At 36.3% G+C, this 22,718-nt stretch overlaps 1 protein-coding gene across 1 annotated transcript; it reads left to right on the top strand.

Moving 5' to 3' along the window:
* The first annotated feature begins 14,085 nt into the window (after positions 1-14,085).
* Positions 14,086-21,859, top strand: LOC132309044 (subtilisin-like serine-protease S). The gene is made up of 13 exons (XM_059807397.1): positions 14,086-14,134; positions 14,250-14,305; positions 14,413-14,484; positions 16,206-16,297; positions 16,450-16,547; positions 18,510-18,662; positions 18,957-19,068; positions 19,142-19,679; positions 19,815-19,909; positions 20,336-20,575; positions 20,722-20,836; positions 21,019-21,226; positions 21,312-21,859. The coding sequence occupies exons 1-13, from the start codon at positions 14,086-14,088 to the stop codon at positions 21,857-21,859; spliced, it is 2,376 nt and encodes a 791-aa protein (XP_059663380.1).
* The last annotated feature ends 859 nt before the right edge of the window (positions 21,860-22,718 follow it).

Here is a 22,718-nt window from a genome sequence, read left to right on the forward strand (position 1 = left end):
TGTAATTCATCCTTTAGCATTTATTTGCCATATGTGAGGTGTGGCCAAGGTTTGCATTTTAGTTCACGTATTTCATTTTTGGGCTAAAATAGTAGAATCCAAGCCTTTAAGGGTTCATTTTCAAATCGGGTGGTGCAAAGTGTGTTCCGACACCTCCACTAGGTCTTATTTATCTTGTATGAAGTGTGGCCAAGGGCCAAATGGTCATTTGAAACCATTTCCTAATTTTGGTTTCCATATTTTCCATTTCAAGTTCATTTTCGCCTTTTTGGCCGTTGGGAGGTCGGATTTTGACTCGGCCATTTCTGGGAGCCACGGAGCATTCCCGCGCACTTAAAATCACTATTTACGTTTGTGTGCATGATCGTTTCTAAGAAAAACCCTTTCCTTTGTGATTTGAGCCTCCTATGGAATCATTTTTCAATTTTCTTGAAAAATATGATTTTAGGGCATTCTGGGGTTTTCCTCCGGGAAATAATTTCCGATCTTCACTTGGTCGCTTAGAAAACATGATTTTAGGGGGGGTTTCATTTTCATGTTTTTCCAGAAAATGTCGTCTTGGTGCCGGAAATCCATCGCAAAGTTCAGCTTTCTGTTTTTCATTTAGCAGCTTTTTTGGACCCTCATAATCAGATTTCATGGAGGGGCATTTTGGGCATCTTACAGTGAGTTTTTTTCATTCTCTCTCGTGAGGTCGGGTAGAAAACTTGATTTTAAGGGGGGTTTCTTCTTTGTGTTTTTCCAGAAAAATTCGTTTGGTAGCCCATTTTCAATCTCAGATCCTGTAGCAGCTTTTTGCCCTCTTGTTCAGTTCTGATTTAGGGGCATTTCGGGAATTTCATTTGAAAAATAAATTCCAATCTTGACAAGGTCACATAGAAAACATGATTTTAGGGGGGGGTTTCTTCACAACATTTTTCCAGAAAATGCCATCTCTGACCCGAAAACCCCACGCCAAAATCTGATTTCCTGTGCGCATTTGCACTATTTGAAAAAGTCTGTTGTAAGGGTATTTTGGGGATTTCGAGCGAAAAATAAATTTTTCTTTTCCATGAAAATTATTTTAAGGGGGGTTTCTTCTTCGTGTTTTTCCAGAAAACATCGTTTAGTACCTCGAAACAGCACATGAACTTCAACATTTTCCCAGGTTACTATTCACAGCTGCGGCGACGTCAAAACTTTGTTTTGACTTTTCTCTTCCATCTGGACTCCGAATCAAATGATTCTTGAGTCTAACTTGATTATTTTTTTGTTGTCTTTCCAGCGGTGTGCTCAGTGGCACCCGAGTCCACAGTTTTCAGAAATGGCCATTTTGCCCTTGGGGCTATTTTTGTCCAGTTTTTTTTGTAATTTGCTTTCGCTACTTTCTTTTGAGTTCCGTGACTTCACGGGAAGTCATGGATGTGTCTCAAGAATAATTTACATTTTATGGACGTCATTTCTATGTAAAATGACTATTTTGCCCTTGGTGGCTTATTTGTCATATTTTTGACCTTTTGCTTCCGCATCAGTTCTCATTGAGTTCCACGACCTCATAGAAGGTCACTTTGACTTCTTAGAGTCTTGTTTTCTATTTTTGCTTCCACATTCGGATCCGTTATCGGGTCAATCTTCGGTTCATCACAGGACGCATTGGCCTAAAAACCAGGGTCGTCACAATACTTATATTATCTAGCATGTTTCACACCATTCTTTGTCACTTGCATAGATTCATGTGCCTTATCGGTTTGTCTATCTTATTTGACATGCTTGATTCAATAACCTGTGCTTTAAATTATTTATTCCGGCACTTACTTCTTTTTGAATTTCCTTTTACAGACCATGGTTAGAGTCAAGACCGTAGCTCGTGGACATTACCATAGTGGAGATAGACGTAGACCAGGCGACCAGGCAAGTCCGTCTCGTGTCCAAGATCCCATCCTGATGACAGTCAGAGGTGAGTCCGCCAAAAGACAGAAGAGCCAGCAGAGCCCTCACATGAGCCCACTCCACCTCAGTCTCCCATATCTGACAGCAGACTACATTCATTTACTGAGGCATCTCCTTCTCCGCAGCCTGATGTTGAGACTGCACATATTCCATCTCCACCAGCTCAGCCAGCTCATGATCTAGACCGGCCATTGCAGAGATACTCACGCCTTCAGGTGGCGCATGAGTCGGTCTTCGACCTCGATTACTTTTCCCAGTAGGTGTTTACCCGATCGGCCTATAATGATATCTTCAGTAGGGGAATCTCAGCTATCCTTGCCCCTATCACTTACCCGGTATACCCCGAGGCTCGTCCAGATGTTCTACCAGAACCTTTGGCCTGCCCCGCGTAACCCGGAGGAGCTGCAGACCACCATTGACAGCTACCCGATCAATATTACCGTGGATACATTATCCAGATCATGCTAGTGTCCACATCTCTGACCTCCTGATCTTCAGGAGGCCTATCCTACTCTTTACAGGCCTATATATGCCGACATGGCTGTTTTTCTTACAGGACACTACGCCGCTGGCAAGACCTTTGCCACCCGCACTTATCTGCCAAACGACTTGTGGTTCTTCGACTCTATCCTGTTCCGCAACGTCTTCATGGCCGGCCATAAGATTCAGCGGAGAGGCGATTTTCTTACAGCCCTGTACACTTTTTACTTGGGGCATTGGCTATCTATTCCTTCCCTCATTTGGTGTGTGATGAGGAAGTTATATGATGATTATATTAGCAGGGAGCAGCCCAAGTGGCCCAAGTTCCTCCCATTCGGCCACCTCAACACCCAGATTCTACGCGATCAGCGCTATCCCTTCCAGCCACGGGAGCCCCCTGAGAGAGGATCCTGTTCCTTTAAGAAGAAGGACTGAGATAGGAGCTACAATGCTATTATTGGCAGACTACAGGATGACGCGGTAGTGGCGACGAAGGAGTTAGAGGATGAAGAGGCTGCAGCAGCAGTAGTAGACCCGGCAGCGGATGACATACCAGTCGATTCGACTGTCGTGCACATTGATATTGACTTGGAGCAGCCTACCGAGGACACAGAGCAGCACTCTCTAGGTGGGTCGCCCATACACTTCTAGGAGAAGACTCAGGATCATTATTCTCCAGATCCATCACCTGAGGCTCCAGACCACATACCCAGCTTTGGAGAGCGTTTTCAGACTCTAGAGGACTCAGTGGCATCTATCCGAGTAGAGACTGTCTCCATTAGAGCTGACATTGCTTCCCTCCGTACGGATGTCATGACCGCATTCAGAGATCTATCCAGAGACATCTGCGGAGCCCGCCCTGCCCGTCCTGCCTCATTCACCTGATATTCCCAGTTCTTCCTCTTTTATATACTTGATCTTTGTGATACTTGCTACATTTTTGTCATTGTATATTATTTTTATAGCCGGCCTGTTAGCCTTGATTTTATGATGTACTATGCACTTTATCCTGTTTTATTTATGCTTTCCTTTGGATGTTATATTCTTCTATTGATATATCTGTTTGTGATTGACTCCATCAGGAGCATCCCAGTGATTTTAGTGAGAGAGAGTATTGCCCAAAATTTTCAGGACCACCCTTATACCTCTCTCTATTTGCAGTTGTTATCCCACTTACACTTACATGTCCACTGTACACTGTGATTATCCCTTTTGTTATCTGATGAGATTTATCCAAGTGCCAAAATTTCAGGACCACAGTTAATCCCAAGTTTGGGGGGGCTATGCCACCTACTTTGGATACTTCTATTCCGGCTATTCCTTGCTATAGTTGCACTAGTATACTCTTTCCTTTGTTCTCTTTGCACATTGAGGACACTGTGCCATTTAAGTTTGGGGGTAATGGTGTTTTGCAGTAATTGCTTTCAATTCAAAATTTTGAGCATGACTTATGTATTTGAGGGATTTTCTATGATTGGTCCATAATTAGTTATGATTTTGATCTTTTGAGGACTATATTGCTTAAAATTTAAAAATTGCTTAACTTGAGAGTCCAATACTCCTTGTATGCCTTGTGGATGCCATTTAGGAGTAAATTTTTTAAAAGATTGATATCTTGCTCACATTAGTGGTCCACATCATCCTGATTTTGTGATTGATTTGAGATTCACTCTAGGATTCTATACTAGCACAGGTGCACACTAGCATTCATTTATGGGGTACATGTTTTTTTGATTATTGAATTGGTTATATCCCAATTGGGCTAGTAGTGCATTGAAAGTTTTCATCCTTGATAAAGGTGGATAACAATCCCTTTTCATTGAGTAGCTGGGATTCTAGCCTCATCAAGTATTGAATTTCTTGCGCCGAAAGGTGAAGGGCCCAAACTCTAGGTTAATAATTTGAAAAAAAAAAAAAAAAAAAAAAGAAAAAAAAGTTGCAAAAGTAATAAAAGTGAGAACTTCTCCCAAAAGGTGAAAAGTAGGAAATGATTAGATGGCGGTTGTTTTGATTTATAACCTAATTGATTTGAGCTTGTAAGTCCGTAGGGGTGTTTGAACGCCTAATGCCCTAAAGCCGTCTGGTTTGGGAGTCATTGACCTAACGGTCGACCTCATGGATCACTAAAAAGCTTAATAGATCAACACATTGCACCATGTTTCCATCTTTGATCCTATAAAAAAATAAAATAAAATAAAATAAAAATAAAAAAAAAATCGAGTGAAAAAAATAAGGGCACCTAGAATAATAAAGCTTTAATAAAAGGTCCACTCTTTGTTTTGATGATCGGTACTAGGTTTGTGTGCTAGTTTGAGGGTAAGGATGTGATCATTTCTTTAGTTGATTTAGATAGCAACAAACTTGATGCCGGTCTACTCAAAAAGGATTCTAGTGTTGTTTTGATTTTCATGATCATTTTCTTGATGTGTGGAGGACCATACTTGCTCGCTTGATGTTGAAATTTTGGGAGATTGCTTAGAAATGTTTGAAACATTGCATACTCTAGGTAGTTTTCTTCCAATGCTTGTTTGCAATATTGGTATCTCTTTTGAAAGAATGAGCTTAATGTTTGTGGCTATCATTTCTAGAAACCCTCACGAGACTTCACTCGTCCACTAGGGGTAACCGAGGGGTTTAAAAGGCTTGTTGCATATGCTAAATGCAATCGTGTTCCCTACGAAAGTGGCGTTATCCATTTATTGCTTTCTAGTTCATAGTTGTATAGTTGTTCATTTAATTCCTTTACTTTCTAGTTCATTGCTAGAACTAGCAATATTTAAGTTTGGGGGTGTGATAAGCGCTGAAAAGTGCGCATTTAAACCCCTTAAGCTTAGGTATTTTAGGACCTTTATCTATCTTATTTTCCCGCTTTAGATTGACTTCGTGTTATTTCTATTTTCAGGTACTTATCCACAAAATAAGCTAACTCTGCCAAATAATAGCAGAAATGAAGCAATTCTGGGATGAATCAAAGAAAGGAGCAAAGTAGAGCAAAAGGAAGCAAAGGGTGGAATTTCAGCAACTTCGATCTATCTCAAGAAAAGTTTGATCGATCCAACCTTCATCGATCTCAGCACTTCAAGATGAATCTGAGCCATGTTTGTCCCTATTCAAAGATCTCAAAGTTCGATCGATCCAACTTGATTCTCTGATCGATCAAACCATCTTGTCCTTATCCAAATGATTAATCTTTTCCAGACTGTACCACCCTACCAACCACTTTTGTCCTTTTCCCAAAAATATCTTCAAAATATCTCAGATTTGGTTTTATCCAAAAAGGCGCTGCCATAGAGGATCGATCCAAGATGAAGTTCGATAGATCTAAGCCATGTTCGATCGATCTCACCACAAGTTCGATCGATCGAACTTCCCAAATCTCGAGAAAATCCAAAGTCCAGCTCATTAAAAGTTATCTCATATCCAATCATTGAAGGAATATTTGGTGTACGAGCCCAACTCATTTGGGGTGATTTTTGACCTATCTATATAAGGAATATGAGTTACTTTTTGAGAGAGCTTTTCCATACGTAGACTAAAATACTTAGTGAGGAAGAAATGAAGGGAGGAGACTAGAGACACAAGCTTGAAGATCTTCCATCAACCAAGAAGAGGAGCAATCTCTACCATGGAGTTAGCCCTTAAGGGTTGGGAGACACCATCCATAAGTGGCTAGATATCCTCTTGGGGATAAAGTTAGCCCTAAGCATACTTTCTACATCTTGATTTGTGTATTTTTGAGGGGATTTGTATTGTGATACATGTTTTGACACTTTTATATATATAGATCTTGTTTATTCAATGATTTGTATGGTTTAATGTTTTCAATTGATCATTTCATTCTATCCATATGTCTATGTATGCTAGAATAGATGTTCATGTGTTTGTCTCTATTTCTTGTGTTATTAATGCATGTCTATATGTATTAATGCTATAGATCTAGAGATTGTCAAGACATAGTGCTTATTGGAATGTTCTTGTGGTTTATTTGATGGTTCATACTCATTTCTTGGTGAATTGTACCTCTCCCTTAGTTTAATTAGTTTAATTTCATGTCATTAGCTTAATTGTAGTGTAGTTGTAGTTTAGATGTTAAATAGGAGGACAATCCATGCTTGTTGTTTGATGTTCCATACTTATGAATGCAAGTGGCATATTTCTCTAATTTGGTGTTGTGTTTGGATTGTGAGCTTAAAGAGGAATTAATGGCTTATTTTGATATATTATGCTATTCATTGTGTTGTCTAGACAATATATGCTTAATTGGTCATCCATGCTTGTTGAAACAACCACACACACACACCATTATTACAATACATGTTTTCCCCCTCATTTATCATTCATTAAGAGTGTAGAAAGTTATGTTTAGTGGTGATCTCTAAACCCCAAGATTTCTTTCTCTCTTATTTTACCTCTATTTGCATTATTGTTTACTTTAGTTTAATTGCATCTTAGTGTAATTCAACCACCAACTAATCTTTTGATCACTCGACCTACTAACCCTAATCTTGATTCCACAACCTAAGATGACCCCGCAATCTCTTGGGAAGATCCCTACTTGCCCTAACTATATTTTTAGTGAAAGGTAGTAGTGGCAAATTATAAATGTAGAACTTGGCCACACTCATCTTAGTCCACTTGCACACAAATTTGGTTGCACCGTGACGAGCACACCAATAAACATGTTTTTTTTATCTGATTTGGCATACATCATACTGTATTAGTAACATGCCTCACAAATATTTTTCATCTATTATATGAACATATTTATAACAGAATATTTATATATATATAATATTATAACAGAACAGTCATATAAATAATTCAATACATTTATCTGATTAATTTAATTGTCATACAAGCAAATGTTTTATAATCTCACTATATATCAACTGTTACTTGGATATACCATCACAAACATGTTTTTATCTGATTTGGCATACATCATACTGTATTCGTAACTCAAATCACAAATGTTTTTTATCTATTGTATGAACACATGTATAATGTAACAGTTATGTAAATAATATTATACATTTTCGCCTACATTAGAGTGTTTTATAAATCAACATTACAAATACATTTCAAGTCGTATAGAAACATATTTATAACAAAACAGTCATAGAAATATCATATAAATAATTCACTGTATTTACCTGATTTACTTAATTGTCATACAAACAAATGTTTCATAATATCACTATATGTCAACTGTAACATCACAAATATTTTTCATGTACTGTACGAACACATTTATAACATAAAATTTCTATCAATAAATGAACAGACGTTCTATTTATCACATATTTTTATCAACTAACATCACAAATACTAATCAATGGTGACTACCAAATTCTAATTAATGTTATATAGCTATCAATGGTAACATATGAACAAATATTGGTTTTTCGTTTTATATTCATTCATGGAAGAGATGCCGCCAGCGAGTACAAATCACATCTTTTTTCATTCCTATTGTCATCAATCAATTGCAGTAGCATCTCAGAACGCATTACTTTTGCGTCTTCCTGCAACATTATCAATATTGTATGAATAAATGTAAGTATCGATTAAATTACTTTAAATATACTTGCACGTAAAACTTATCAACATATTTACTTACATGTTCAAATTCACGAGAAGAACATTCCCCATTCCATGTCTCCATAAACCTCATCACATAAAGCCCACATGATTCGCTGAAACGAAAATATAAAAACAAGTCAAACTGATCAACTGTATTACAATTGGTTTACAACTAACCCGCCAAAACCATATAACCTCATCTTTACATGAAACACATATTCAATTATACATACCTGTCAGGTTGCTGGGGTAATTTCTTTGGTATGTATGTACGATATTTCGTCAAATCTTCACCAACCACAATCCCAGCAAACTCTTTCTGTTGATTAAAGCAAGTTTTTTAAAAATATATTGCCACTAAAAATTCTTTATATCAACTGAAACTGCATATACGTACCAACAAATTAACATATCCTTTAGATGTATGGGTTCTTCCCTTTGAACAAATGTAATCCACCCTTCGTTTGCGACTGTTTACCATAAATAATAACCAATGCCCATCTATGCATGACTCACCAAGATCAGTATAAAGTTAATTATACAAAAACCAAGATTTAAAAATTTATATCCAATAAATAAAAGACATACTCACCAACTGCGCTTGCATGGGACGTGGAAGAAAACTCATCTCCGAATCCTTAATGTATTTTGACTAGACTTGCTATAGGACAGGCCAGCGTCCAGCTTTAGTCTTTATCTTCATCACATTGAAATCAATTATGAACTATACCGCTCTACTACTAAAGCAGTACTTTTCCCCAGCAGGTTCTTCCTCCATGTTTAGTATATTCCCAAAGAAATTATTCACCTTTAAATAATTACATTTAATTTAGATAAATTCAATTTGTATACCATCAACAACCACAACTATAAAATAGTAATGTGCGAAATTCATTCAACTCACATCATCAGACAACCACCTATCATAGAATACACTTTGAATTTGATGACGACTTATAGTGCGACCAAACATGGAAACGATTATTTCACTGAAGAGACAATTAACAACAATGCTTGTAAATTAAGTATCACACTCACACATTACATATAAAAAAATGCAATAATTATTTAAATGCAAACATATGTAATGCAGAAGATGAAAAGTGTGCATTAAAAAACTTACAAATTATCTCCATCAAACTTTCCCACATATGTCAACAACATTTTCTGCTCCTTGGTGAGATGAACCATTTTATTGTTTTTCTTTACATAGTCAGCGTAAGCATATCCGCAGCTCTTTATTTTCCTCTTCCCCCTTGCAACCTTTACAACTCTTTTATTCTCTGTTAACTCACTGTCTTAACAACTGGCCGCAACAGTAGCATTTAACTCATTATTTTCCTCGCCACTTAGCAAAAGACTGTGAGTTGGAGTAGAACAACTCTCATTCTTTTCACCCTACTCCTCCTCATCATCATCATTACACTCTTTCTCACTTATTTGATCAGTTTCCTCATTTTTGCTTCTTTCATTGCCATTGCCAGACTCTCCATCATTTTCTTCATCGTCACCTTCCTCATTGGCCTTATTGCCATCCGCAGAGTCTCCATCACTTTTTTCATCATCAGCTTCCTTATTCTGACAATTAGTTTCTTCATCCTCAACTTCTTCATCCACACTTTCTTCATCCTAAACTTCTTCATCCTGAACTTCTTCATCCCCACTTGATTCCTCAACACGGTCAACATCATCATTATTACCATCTCCATCACTTGGTTGCCCACCCAACCCATCATTCTTCTCTTTGTTCTCCCTTGACAGTCTTGCTTTTTTTCGCATGTCCCGCTTCTTGACGGCAGATAACATTTTTGTTAGGCTTATTTTGGATTTTAATACATTGAATTCAGCCATTTGTATGTCCATTCACACTTTAGTTATGCAAGCCTGTGAAAAATAAGGAAAATTAGTTCACATAACTTTTGCAAACATATCTTGTAAATAGAGAAAATGTATTTTACAACACAATTACCTCCACATCCGAGTCAGAAAAATGATAATCATCAAAATCAATGTTTAAAGAAGGGCCAAAACCATCTTCGGCTGGCACATCATTATCACTGTTGCTGCTGCTACATGCCTTCAGCTTTAGAGGGATCAACTATTTCCATTCCATATTTAGATAACACTAGTCTATCATCAAATTATAATATATATATATATATATATATATATATATATATAACTATTTTCAACAATACAAAATACTATTCGTAAATAGACATGTCCATAGATGACAAAAATAATTACCTGTCCATGTCCAAAACCTTCATTACCCATCTCCCATCTGATTCGTGATCGTACAACCTCTGAGGTCTAAAAACCTAAGCTTTTAATATCTCCCTCAGGATAAGCTCGGTATTGCGTATCATAACGCATCAGATAAAGCAGCTGATTTAAAAGACCAATAATTAAAGTAAATATTTCTTCTATTTCATAAAATTAATATGTAATTCACACACATTTTAAAGGCAAATGTATAAAAATCATAACCAAGGATACTTGCAAAAGAATCATACAACCACCGTATGACTTTTTCAGCTTCCCGTCTCCAAATGGTTCCAGGGTTCTCACTAAACAATCACGGACATATCCGCACCAGTTGTAACTGCTAATTGTATTCACATTATCCACAGTTTTCAACAAGCCCCGATGACAATTATTATGACCGGTGGGACTGAGTACAGTACTGCAAGCAAATAGCACAAACGCTCGCTTGAATTCATCCATTCCCCTTACCGTTAAAACCTGCTCTAACAATACATCTTGGTGCATCCGACCAGCTTCCTTATAACCACCTTCATCTATCCACTTAGAATCAAGATACTGATTATTTTTCGGCACTTTTGGAACACCAAATGGTATGCTAAGGATCGAGTGGATATCAGCTGAATGGATGGGTATATAACCTATGTCCTCAACTTTTATACAACATTTTTCAGAGTCAATTTTTTTTATTAAATACATACATAACTCCCGGGACAAAAAAGAACATTTAAGTTCCAGCAATTTTCCAAATCCAAGCTCCTCAACAACCTTTATCTTTTCCTCATCAAGCTGTGACACTGCTTTACGGAACTTGGAAAGAGAGCATCTGTGCTAGGCACCTTGGGTCCGATTGATCTTTTCCTTTTTCTTCTGCTTCGAAGGCATATGATTATAATACATCATGCATACATTCTGGGTTTCATCATCAAATAAAATATTTACATTAAAATTTTATCACCCTTTTTTTTTTTGGGCCTTTCTTTCTTCAAGAAGCTTGTCGTACTCTTCCTTTCATCTTGTACACTCCCTGATCCATGGTTCTTTATTAGCAGCAGACTTTGCATTCCATGTCTATCTAGCAGATTTGTGCACCGCAAGCATCACTGCCTTCGGTAACCTGTCATGTTTTGAGTGCTCTTGCTAGTACTTTCTAATGCACTCGGCCCTTCATGTATGCATTGCATATTATCACAACTTATTTTACATGTATCATGTATGAATTGTATATTGCATCAACATATTTTTCTAACACGTTAAAACAATTAACTATGCCAACTCAGTTTCACAATTCATAAATTAATAATAAAAACCACAAATACTTTCAACATATATGTACGAAGATTTGCATATTTCATCACCTACTATTTGTAACGCAATATAATACAAAAGTTGGACAGATCAATTTATTATGCTCACAACTTATCTAAACATGTATCATGTATGCATTTAACTTATTATTTTTATTGAATCAACATATTGACCTAACAACTTAAAAAAATTAACTTCCACAACTCAATCTCACAATTCCTAAATTAATAATCACAACCACAAACACTTTCAGTATATGTAGGGAGATTTCATATTCGGAAACAACAAATTATTATTATCACAACTTTTTAACACATGTATCATATATCAATTGCACATACCATCATAATATTTAGCTAACACGTTTAATAAATTAACTTCCAAAACTTATTTTCACCATTCTTAACCATAAAATCTGAAATAAATTCTAAACCCTTAAACAAACAAACCGATACATAATCAATGTTAACCTATACATTAAGAACACTGTGGGAGGCCGGTTCACCAAGTCCTGCTCGCCACCGGAAATACCAACACTGCTTCGTCCTTCACCTGAGGTTTGTCCTTCATATGAGACATTTTCTGTTTTAGTGTCATTGGTAGAAATTGACTTCTTCTTCTTAGATACCTGGAATGTACGTTTATTGGATTTCTTCCTCGCTATAGATTTTAACCTATCCATTAAATTTTGAAATTTCCAACTTCAGACGAAGACGAAGACGAAGAGGAGACTACAGAAGTTGGAACGAAGAAGAACAGTCGAATTCCGCAAAGACGACGAGCAGAGGAGAGAGATTAGGGTTCTATAAATTTAACCCCAAAGGTAAAGTTGAAGGTAATTTTTAACAATAAAAGATTAAAAGTAATTGTAAATTATGTATTCTGATTTTGTATAATGTATAAGTGTATGGTGTAATAGTATAAGTGTATGGGGTATTCGTACATGTGGTAAATGAAAATTGTATATCAGTAATTTTTTTGGGTAAATGCCGACTGGGTGCTGATTGGGTGGTACGTGGCAAATGGGCTGAGGTGGTTTCACCTCAGCCTTTGGATATGCACTGGATCTGCTCCACTGAGAGGCGCACTGGAGCAGATTCGGATCCTACAACATTAATGTCTAATAAGGCATGTGAACGAAGTAAACCCATTCTGAATTACAATTACAGAACTATTTTTACTGAAAAATAGTAAACCCTACCTGAATTGAAAGACCCACATTCCAAAACCCATTTTATTATTTTACAGAATATTCATTCCGAACCCTATTTGATCTATAGAATTCAAGTTCGAAGCTTTTGAGAACACATAAATTGAAATTGATGTTGGAGGATGATGAATTGGATAAAAAATGGTGTTTTTTTTTTTTTTTTTTTTTTTTTTTTTTTTTTTTTTTTTTTTTAAGGTTAAACAAGCTCACACGCCTATGTCCCTACCGAAATTCAAATCTTTGACCTCTCTCATTTGGAGTGGTGGCCCTGGTGGGTTTGTACCAGATGGGCTATTGCCCTTCGGGATGCTTTGTTCGATGTGTTCACATTTTACACACTTGTAAAGTTGTAATTAGAATAAATGTAATTATAATAAATGTAATTATAATAATCTGAAAAGTTAACTAGAGAGGTGGTAACTGTAATTACCCTAAAAATAAATACCACACACTGATATCTTTAGGCTAATTATAATAATTAAACAATTGCTTACAATTTTTTTTTTTGGGTAAATTACACTTACACCCCCTGTGGTTAGGTCATATTACACCTATATCAACATTTTGGTTTTAGATTTCACATATATTTAAATTAGTGGTTTAACATTTCACCCACACCCCAAATGTCAATTTTTGATTGAGTTAGAGTACTTTGAGGTGTTAAAGGACTATACTACCCTTTGACCTCATATTGACTATTTTTTTGTGACCAAACTACCCATCACATTCACCACCGCCCCTCTCTCTGTGAACCTTCCTCTTTCCCTCTCCGCCTCTCTTTTTTGCCTCTATTTCCTTTCTCCCTCTCCCTCCTCCTCCTCCTCCTCCTCCTCCTCATTTTCTACCCCTACAGCTCTTTTCCCCTATATAAAAAACCCCTTCTCTCACAGGTCACAAACCCTCACACACAGATCCTTCGTTGAGGGTTTGAGAAAATGGAGAGAGGTAGCTATAGTCGCGGCGGTGGGGCGGGAGAGACGAAAGGGATTGATTCGCCGATGGCGACAGTTTGTCAGATCAAATGGCGACGATGGCAGAGAAGACGACAATAATGTCGAAGCCTCCGGCGGCGTTGAAAATGGTGGTACAAAGGCGAAGAAGTTGAAGCTGAAGAAGCCCCACTCTCACAAGTCACAAACCTTCACACACAGATCCTTCGTCGAGGGTTTGAGAAAATGGAGAGAGGCAGCTACAGTCGCGGCGGTGGTGGAGGTGGTTGCTGTGACGGCGGGAGAGACGGAAGGGATTGATTCGCCGATGACGACGATTTGTCAAATCAAACGGCGAAGATGGCGGAGAAAACGGCAATGATGTCGAAGCCTTCAGCAGCGTTGAAAATGGCGGTACAAAGACGAAGAAGTTGAAGCCGAAGAGACCAAAGCTTTCTGTATCCGACGCCGCGGTGAAGATCAATGCCTCTGATCTTTCTGTTTTTGGTTTTTTCTTTTTTGATAAGTTTTTTTTCTTTAATTAGATCTTTCTGTTTTTCTTGATGAAATATCTGTGAGTTTACGATTCTCTCTCTATATTGTATCAATTTGATTTGGTGGACTCTAATCTGTTGTTTGAAATTGTATTTGAATTCAATTTTGTGTTTGTTGTGTTCAAAAATTTGAATTCCGTTATGGTTTGTGTAGGCTTCTTATGAATCGCAGCAGGATATACAATTTGTGCAATTTGCCGACTATTTCGGTGGCGCATTTGCACCGGTTATTTCATCAAGAACTAGTGGCGGTGGTGTGGGATAGGGATAGGGATAAGGTTTTTTTTGTCATTTAAGATTACATATATTTTGTATTAAAAATTCGAGGGTAAAAGGGTCAATTCGCATGATTGGGGTGTAAGTGAAAATTAAAACCAAAATCTTCATCTAGGTAAAATATGACCTAACCTCAGGAGGTGTCGGTATATTTTATCCTTTTTTTTCCCCGACAAACAACAAACAGAACACTAAAAGACTCTCTTACGAGGATTAGCATCATTGTCAGCAACAAGACAGAATATTTCTATGTTTTTAGAATTTAAATATATAAACTGCTCGGCCAGAAGGCGTTTTCAACGCACTATGCTTCAGTCAGATTATTCTTTAGGCTTCTAATATCATATATAACCACCACTTTTTTTTTCAGCAACAAATCAATTAGTATTATTATTATTATTATTATTTTGACAAAAAACTCACAAAATCACAATTTATCCCTAAAAATTACTTGAACAGTTGAACCTTTGGCCTTTTACTTTAAAAGCTGAAGAAATTACGAATAGACTATAGCTCAGCTGGATAAAATCTCCTTAGTTATATATTTTTTCTTTTATCTTAAGGTAAGTCGAATTTTAGGACCAAAAAAAAAAAACAGAGGTTATGTGGAAACTTGAAAGCAACGCAGCCGGCTACAGAACTTCCAACTAAATACAGTTGAAACCATTAGAATATATATATAGCTTTATTATATACAGTAGTACTCTTTTGTAGCTGTTCAATTATATATATATATATGAGAGTGTGTGTATGTATGTGTAATTTAACGGAATTAAGGACCAAGTCAGGCCGGCCTTTAATTATTAGGTGGTGGAATGTTCAGTGGTTTCATTATAACGACGTCAAAACAGGAAGTGTTTGGCCTATAAAATGGTCTTTCATGCGTCCATCAAAAAGAACATCGCCATCTCCACTACTCAAACTTGTGTAGTTCTAGCTGTTTTGGCAACATGGAAGTACCTAAACTTTTCACTATTCTATTGTTGTTTAGGTTTGCAGTACTGCTTCATGGAGCCACCACCAACACAAAGGTACTCCTTCTCTATCTCTATGTGCATGTGTGTGCGAGAGAGAGTAAAAATGTCCTTGCCAATCTAACTTTTTAAGAGTGTAAGTTTTTTTTTTTTTTTATTATTTTTATTACAGTGGTAGGAAATTAATTTCCAAATATACCCACTTCTAAGGTGGGTTCACTATCTTTATAACTTCATAAAACTTCAAGGTAAGAAGATAAATTAAGAATATTAAAAAATAGTACATTGAATTTTGAATTGCAACAGTCAAGACTGGAAAGGTGGACATTTTTTTTTTTGTGGGTAGATCTTAATTTTTTATTTATTTATTTTTTGACTAATCAAGAAAAATTTTCAAGCAACAAACGAATTATGATAATTTTAGATTAAAACATTTATGATTGGAGATCTATAGCACAAGAAGTGCGAAAGACATGTATAGGATTCGTGCATAATGGTTGCATTAACAGAGTGATTTCTTCTGAAATCAGATCACACAGACACATACTTCTACGGTAGAGTCAGTAAGCATGCACACAAATACATACATAAATGATATATATACACATATTCCTATGGTAAATATATAGCATGCACACACTTGAGATATATGATTCTAAACTGAAATCCATTTTTCTTTTCTCCTAAAATTTTGCAGCATTACATAGTTTACATGGGGCATCATTCACATCCGGATTCAGATTCTGTGGTCACAGCTAACCATAATATGCTTTCTGCGGTTATTGGAAGGCATGGCAAAACTGCAGATGTTCAAATTGACCTTTATGTCCAATTTCGAACACCATTATCTATTAAGCCCCTTTTTCTTTTTCTTTCCTCTTCTTCATTTTTTTTTTTTTGTACAAATTATAAATTGAGGGTTTGTTGAATCACTTTTGCAGTTCTGATGGAGCAAAAGAAGTGGCACTTCACCATTACACTAAAAGCTTCAGAGGTTTCTCAGCTATGCTCACGCCAGATCAAGCTCAAACACTAGCAGGTCTGCTTCTATGATCCTTTAGTTCTGTATAAGACAAACTAAAAATAAAAACACTGAGTGAGGGAATATATATATATATTTTTCATAATTAGTTATAAAATTAAAAGAAAAATATATTACAAGTGCATAGAGGGCATACCCTCAGAGAAGAGCTAAAACAAAGTTAATGCTCTTAAGAAAAAGCCCATTTCCAATACATAAGGACAAGAGATAAGGCTCTAATGCAACAGGACAAGAGATAAAGCTCTAATGCAACAGGTCTTGAATGCTGATTCCAAACACATCCACAACTTCAAGTAATGTCTGTCTAGCCACCTCCTTAGGAGATCGATCCAATGAGCCATGACATATACCATTCCTCTGCTGCCAAATGCTCCACAATGCAACCACAAACAGAGTATGTCGACAAAGTTTTTTAGACTGCTTCTGAAACCACAAGAACAACTCCCAAAAATCCCTCGAACACGAAAACTGAAACATATCCCAGCCCAAAACATCCCCTAGCTAGCACCACACCTCCTTTGCAAACTGACAATCAAGGAACAAATTATCCCTAGTATCCACAACTTGTTTACAAATGGAACATCTAGATACCAGTTGTAGCTTCCTTTTCTGCAAATTAACCAGCGTAGGTAACTTGTCATGAAATAACACTCCATGCACAGACCATCTAGGTCTTGCCTTTCCCAAGACAATCTGCTCCATTCCACTTCAGTGTACTGAATTCTACATCTATCCCAAGCTCTCTTGAATGAAAAAGTCCCGGCCACCATCCCATATAAATCTATCCTCCCTATTAAGTATAGGGACTGTAACCGCATATTGCTTAAGAGGATCAAACATATCCTCTTGAAACAACTCCAAATTCCAATTCCCATTAACCATTAGTCTATCAATAGTTGAATCCCAAGGAAGCCCTAACCTCCTAATCATCCTATGACCAAATTTCTGCAGCAAGCAAGGTTTGGCCATCACACCAAGGATCCACAAGAGCTCTAATCTTCTGACCTGTACCAACAGTGAAGCCAATATTTTGCTGTATAATATCCCTGTGATTAACCATATTCCTCCAAATAACAGAATGAGTAGTCCTAGGCACCACAGTCCAATAGGTAGAATGTCCACCATACCTAGATTTAAACCAAGAAATCCATAGCCTATCTTCTTTCCATTGTCTGTACTACCCCAAATGAAATCTCTACAAACTTTTTGGATCTGGTTGAGAACTGCAAATGGAATTTGAAAAACATTGCACCAGTATAGGCAAATTGGAGTGATTACTGTTCTAACCAATTCCACCTTCCCTGCAATTGATAACAAATTAGTACTGATTTCGATTTTTAAAGGTATATTAAGGGTATTTTGGTAAAAAATGACTGTCAACAAATAATAGGGGCAATTTGCACATATCTTCAAATCCTAAGGATTTATATGCACATACTGAATGGCGATGTTTTTGCACAAATTTTATTTATTTATTTTAAATTTTATTCCAATTAGAGACTCCCATTATTCTGAACATTATTAATCAGAGCCATCACTAATCATTGGTCGTTAAGGCCTATTCTCAAAATACCTATATATCTACAGCTGTGGCAATAGGGGCGTTATTTGGTTGTAAGCCAATTTGACCACTATAAGTAGATAAAATGATTTATTTCACTTATGAATCTCAAACAATTCCATTAGGGGTTAATACAATTTCTTCGATCAAATTACTCTCCATTTCTAAGTTCATAGCCTTAAACAAATATTAGGGCAATTTGAACATATTTTTAAATTTTAAGGATTTATATGCACATACTGAATGGCACGATATTTTTGCACAATTATTTATTTATTTATTTATTCGAATTAGAGATTCACATTATCATAAGCATTATTAATACTGGACTATTGCTTCACATAACATTGTCTTTTTAATTTTTTCCTTTCTCTTTTCCCATTTTGCTCATGCTGCAGAAAGCAAATCAGTTGTTTCTGTGTTCGAAAGCAAGATCAACAAGGTCTCTACAACACATTCGTGGGAATTTTTGAGAATAGACTCTATTCAACAATATAATCACCTGCCAATGGATTCAAAATCCAACGTTATTGTTGGTGTTGTTGATACTGGTAATTATCCTAAAATACAGCCTGATTGGTTTGTAACTATAGAAATAATTTTATGTTTTTAGAAAATTGAAAACAGAAAACTGTACAAAAAATTTTGCTTGGTTCAATTTTTTGAAAGTTGAGTTATAAAAATGCTTGTTTTCAGAGAATTATAAAAGATTGTTTTCTGAAAACAGTTTTCTGTTATTTGAAATTTTTAAAATTGTTTTCAGAGTTACAAATTAAGTAGGCTCCAAAGTTCTATTCAACTCCTCTTTCAGAATAATTAAAGCCTCATCTTTTTCTTATTTTCAGGAATTTGGCCAGAGTCCGAGAGCTTTAGTGAAGATGGATTTGGTCCAGTTCCCACTAAATTTCAGGGAGAATGTGTCACAGGAGAAAACTTCACATTGTCCAACTGCAACAGGTATATACTAACTAGTTCATTGTAAATGCATGTTTTGACGAGTCTAACAGAGCCATTTGCGTTGATTTTCTAGGAAAATTATCGGAGCTCGATTCTACTTCAAAGGGTTCGAAGCAGAAAATGGGCCCATTGAAGATTTTGGCAGTCCTTCCTTTCGTTCAGCTCGGGATAGTGATGGACATGGTACACACACTGCCTCCACAGTGGCCGGATCAGTGGTTGCGGATAAAAGCTTGTTTGGGATTGGAGCAGGCACAGCAAGAGGTGGTGCACCAAGTGCTAGGCTTGCCATCTACAAGGCTTGTTGGTTTAACCTCTGCTCTGATGCTGATCTCCTTTCTGCACTGGACGATGCAATTCATGACGGTGTTGATATCCTCTCCCTTTCCCTCGGCCCTGACCCTCCACAGCCCGGCTATTTTGTGGATGCAATGTCTGTAGGAGCTTTCCACGCGTTCCAGAAAGGAATTCTGGTTTCAACATCAGCCGGGAATTCTGGTTTGCCACAAACTGCAACTAATGTTGCTCCGTGGATCCTTAGTGTCGCTGCAAGTACTATGGACCGTGAACTACGATCCAACATATATCTTGGAAATTCAAAAATGATAATGGTAAGCTTTTCATACAATATTCATGACTTCAAAGGTATCTTAAATAAGTTATTTTTTACTCAAAACTCTCATTTTGTTTGAGAGAGAAGGAAAAAAAAAAAAAAAAAAATTAGGTCTAACAAAACATGTTTGCAGGGTTTTGGTATAAACCCTCGGAGTTCAGAGAGGTATTTTGGTTTAATTACTGCAAGTGCTGCAGCATCCCCTGGAGTTCCCTCAACAAATGCAAGGTATCTTCTATACTAAAAGAGAAAAATGATTAAAACCTTCAAAAATGTCAAGAAAAATGTGACCTCTGGCTTCTATTTCTTCGCTAAGCCAATGTTTATACAGAATCCAATAAGTGAAATCCATAAACTTATTCTACTGATCTCATAATGACAACTTATGATGCTTTATTTTCTTCCTAACGCCCAAACACTATTTGTTTTCTTCTTCTAAAAAATTCATTTAAAAGAATTTTTTTTTTTTTTTTTTAAAACGTTCACGAGTCTACTAATTCTTTTGTGTTCAGAAGTATGTGAAATAAAATTTGAGAAAATGAATCAGGAACTTCTTAGGATTATAAAGACTGTAATAAGACCTAACAGTCTCTAATGGTACCATTGTATTTGTTTTCTAAAATCTTCCTTCTCTCTCTCTTTTCTCACATTTAGCTTCTGCAAGAACAACACTCTGGACTCAGCCGTAATCAATGGGAAGATCGTGGTATGCACAATTGAGTCAGTGTTTGATAACCGAAGAGAAAAAGCCATTTTCGTAAATCAAGGTGGTGGTGTTGGGATGATACTCATTGATCCCTTCCTCACAAACGTTGCCTTTCAATTTGTAATCCCGACCACTTTTATTGGTCAAGTAGAGGCACAAGAGCTTCAATCATATATGGCTAAAGAAAAGTAAGTTCCACAAGTTCATTTGCTGTAAACAGAAGAAACTTTTAATCCATTTACGTACGAATGTATTCATAATTTTATTGTATTTATTTTTTAGAAAAAGAGGAAATCAAAATTCTAATTCAATATGAATCATTCTGTTATTACAGGAATCCAGTTGCTAAAATCCAGCAGACAAATACAGTTACCTTCACTAAACCTGCACCAAAGATGGCAGTGTTCTCTTCAATGGGACCAAACATCATAACACCAGACATTTTGAAAGTAAGTTATATCATAAGAGAATGACATCTCCAATTTTCTTTTCACAATCCATAATTAAGTTTCAAAATTCATTATCAACACCAAATTTGATTAGAAAAAGCACTCAAATTTTTGTGAAAAATTTAATAAAATATCAAACTCTGCAAATCTCTACCTAAAGTTGCAAACATTTGAAATTGCAGCCTGATATAACAGCACCAGGTGTGAATGTTTTAGCAGCATGGTCTCCTGTAGCAACCGAGACCACCACTGCTCACCAATCTGTCAACTATAACATAATCTCCGGTACCTCCATGGCTTGTCCACATGTTTCTGCAGTGGCTGTCATCTTAAAATCTCTTCATCCTTATTGGAGTCCAGCAGCCATAAAATCTGCAATTATGACAACAGGCTAGTCGACGTTTCTTTGAGCAACATCGAAATCTTCTCAGTAATTCTTATATATTGCTACTCATATAGAATTTTGTTCTTGCAGCTACTGTCCTAGACAACAATGCAAACCCCATTCAAAGAGATCCTAATGGTGCCCAAACGACACCTTTTGACTATGGATCTGGTCACTTAAATCCAGTAGCAGCAACTGATCCAGGACTTATTTATGATTTTGATTCCAATGACATTATCGAGTTCCTCTGCAGTACTGGTGCTACCCCTCTGCAGCTAGCAAACCTCACTACCGACGCAGTACATTGCAAGTACCCTCCAACACCATCCTATGATTTTAACTACCCTTCAATTGGGGTCTCCAACATGACTGGAAGTTTATCAGTGCATCGAACGGTTACTTATTATGGTGAAGGCTTGACAGTTTATTATGCACAAGTAGACTATCCAAGTGGTGTAAAAGTTACAGTTACACCAAATAAGCTCAAGTTTTCAGAGGCTGGGCAGAAGATGTCTTTTAAGGTTGATTTCACACCTTACAGGAGCAGTAATGGAAGTTTTGTTTTTGGTGCTTTGACATGGAGTAATGGTCACCATACTGTTAGGAGTCCCATTGGCCTTAATGTTCTTTCTGTGTAGGATTTTCAAGTCCCTGTGATAACCATACTCTTGTTTTGGATAATAACAAGAAGGAAGTTTTAATTTTGCAGTTTACTCCATCTGCTTTTTTATTTTTTATTTTGGTTTGTTATACATCCAATTTATAAGTGATATATGTTGGGATTATATGCCCTTCAAGCCAATACTAATTGATATTTTTTTCTTCCAATTTGGTCATATTGCTTAATCTTTATTAAAAAATATATTTTCTAACTAAATACTAAGGTTTATGAAAGGAAAAGAAAGTATAACATTAGTTATGGGAGAAAATAAAAGAGAAGAAATGAAAAGATAGTGTGAACCACTTATGGTTGACTAATAAAAGCAAATAAAGGAAACAGGATTGATCATGTTTGGGGAAAGAAAACAAAAGAAACTATTTTAATAAATTTACTATCATACCATTTTCCATATATTTTGTCTTTTATAAAAATAAGGGTAAATTTGGTATTAATAAAGTTTAAATAAAAATGTTAGCATTTCCTTCCCTTTCCTGCCATTTCCTTCCGGTATTGAAAAGATAACAAAATTAACTCATCAAACTTTAATTTATCCCTCTAATCCTTTAATTCCCTTTCTTCTCTTTTCAAAATTTTATACCAAATACAAAGAACTTGGCCATAAAAATTGAATCTTCTATTTTCTAGAAAAGGAACTTGAACAAGTGAAAGGATCTAATAAACATTTTGAACTTAAAATTGATAATTTGAGTAGTGATTTTGTTAAAACCAATTAGTCGTTTTAGAAATTTGACACTAAAACTTGCAAATTTGATAAGTTGAAAGAAGTGGTTGAGGATACTAGTAATAACAAAGAGTTGGCTTCAACTTCGAAGGAT

This window comes from Cornus florida, unplaced genomic scaffold, assembly GCF_030987335.1.
Source record: "Cornus florida cultivar Cherokee Brave unplaced genomic scaffold, ASM3098733v1 CherokeeBrave_3.0.0_Hap2_Chr05, whole genome shotgun sequence".
Taxonomy (NCBI): Eukaryota; Viridiplantae; Streptophyta; class Magnoliopsida; order Cornales; family Cornaceae; genus Cornus; species Cornus florida.

Coding starts and splice junctions, on each gene's coding strand:
- LOC132309044 (XM_059807397.1), top strand. CDS start 14,086: ATGTCGAAGCCTTCAGCAGCGTTGAAAATGGCGGTACAAAGACGAAGA. Junction 14,135..14,249: donor GGCGGTACAAAGACGAAGAA/GTTGAAGCCGAA, acceptor TTCTTTAATTAG/ATCTTTCTGTTTTTCTTGAT. Junction 21,227..21,311: donor ATCTGCAATTATGACAACAG/GCTAGTCGACGT, acceptor TTGTTCTTGCAG/CTACTGTCCTAGACAACAAT.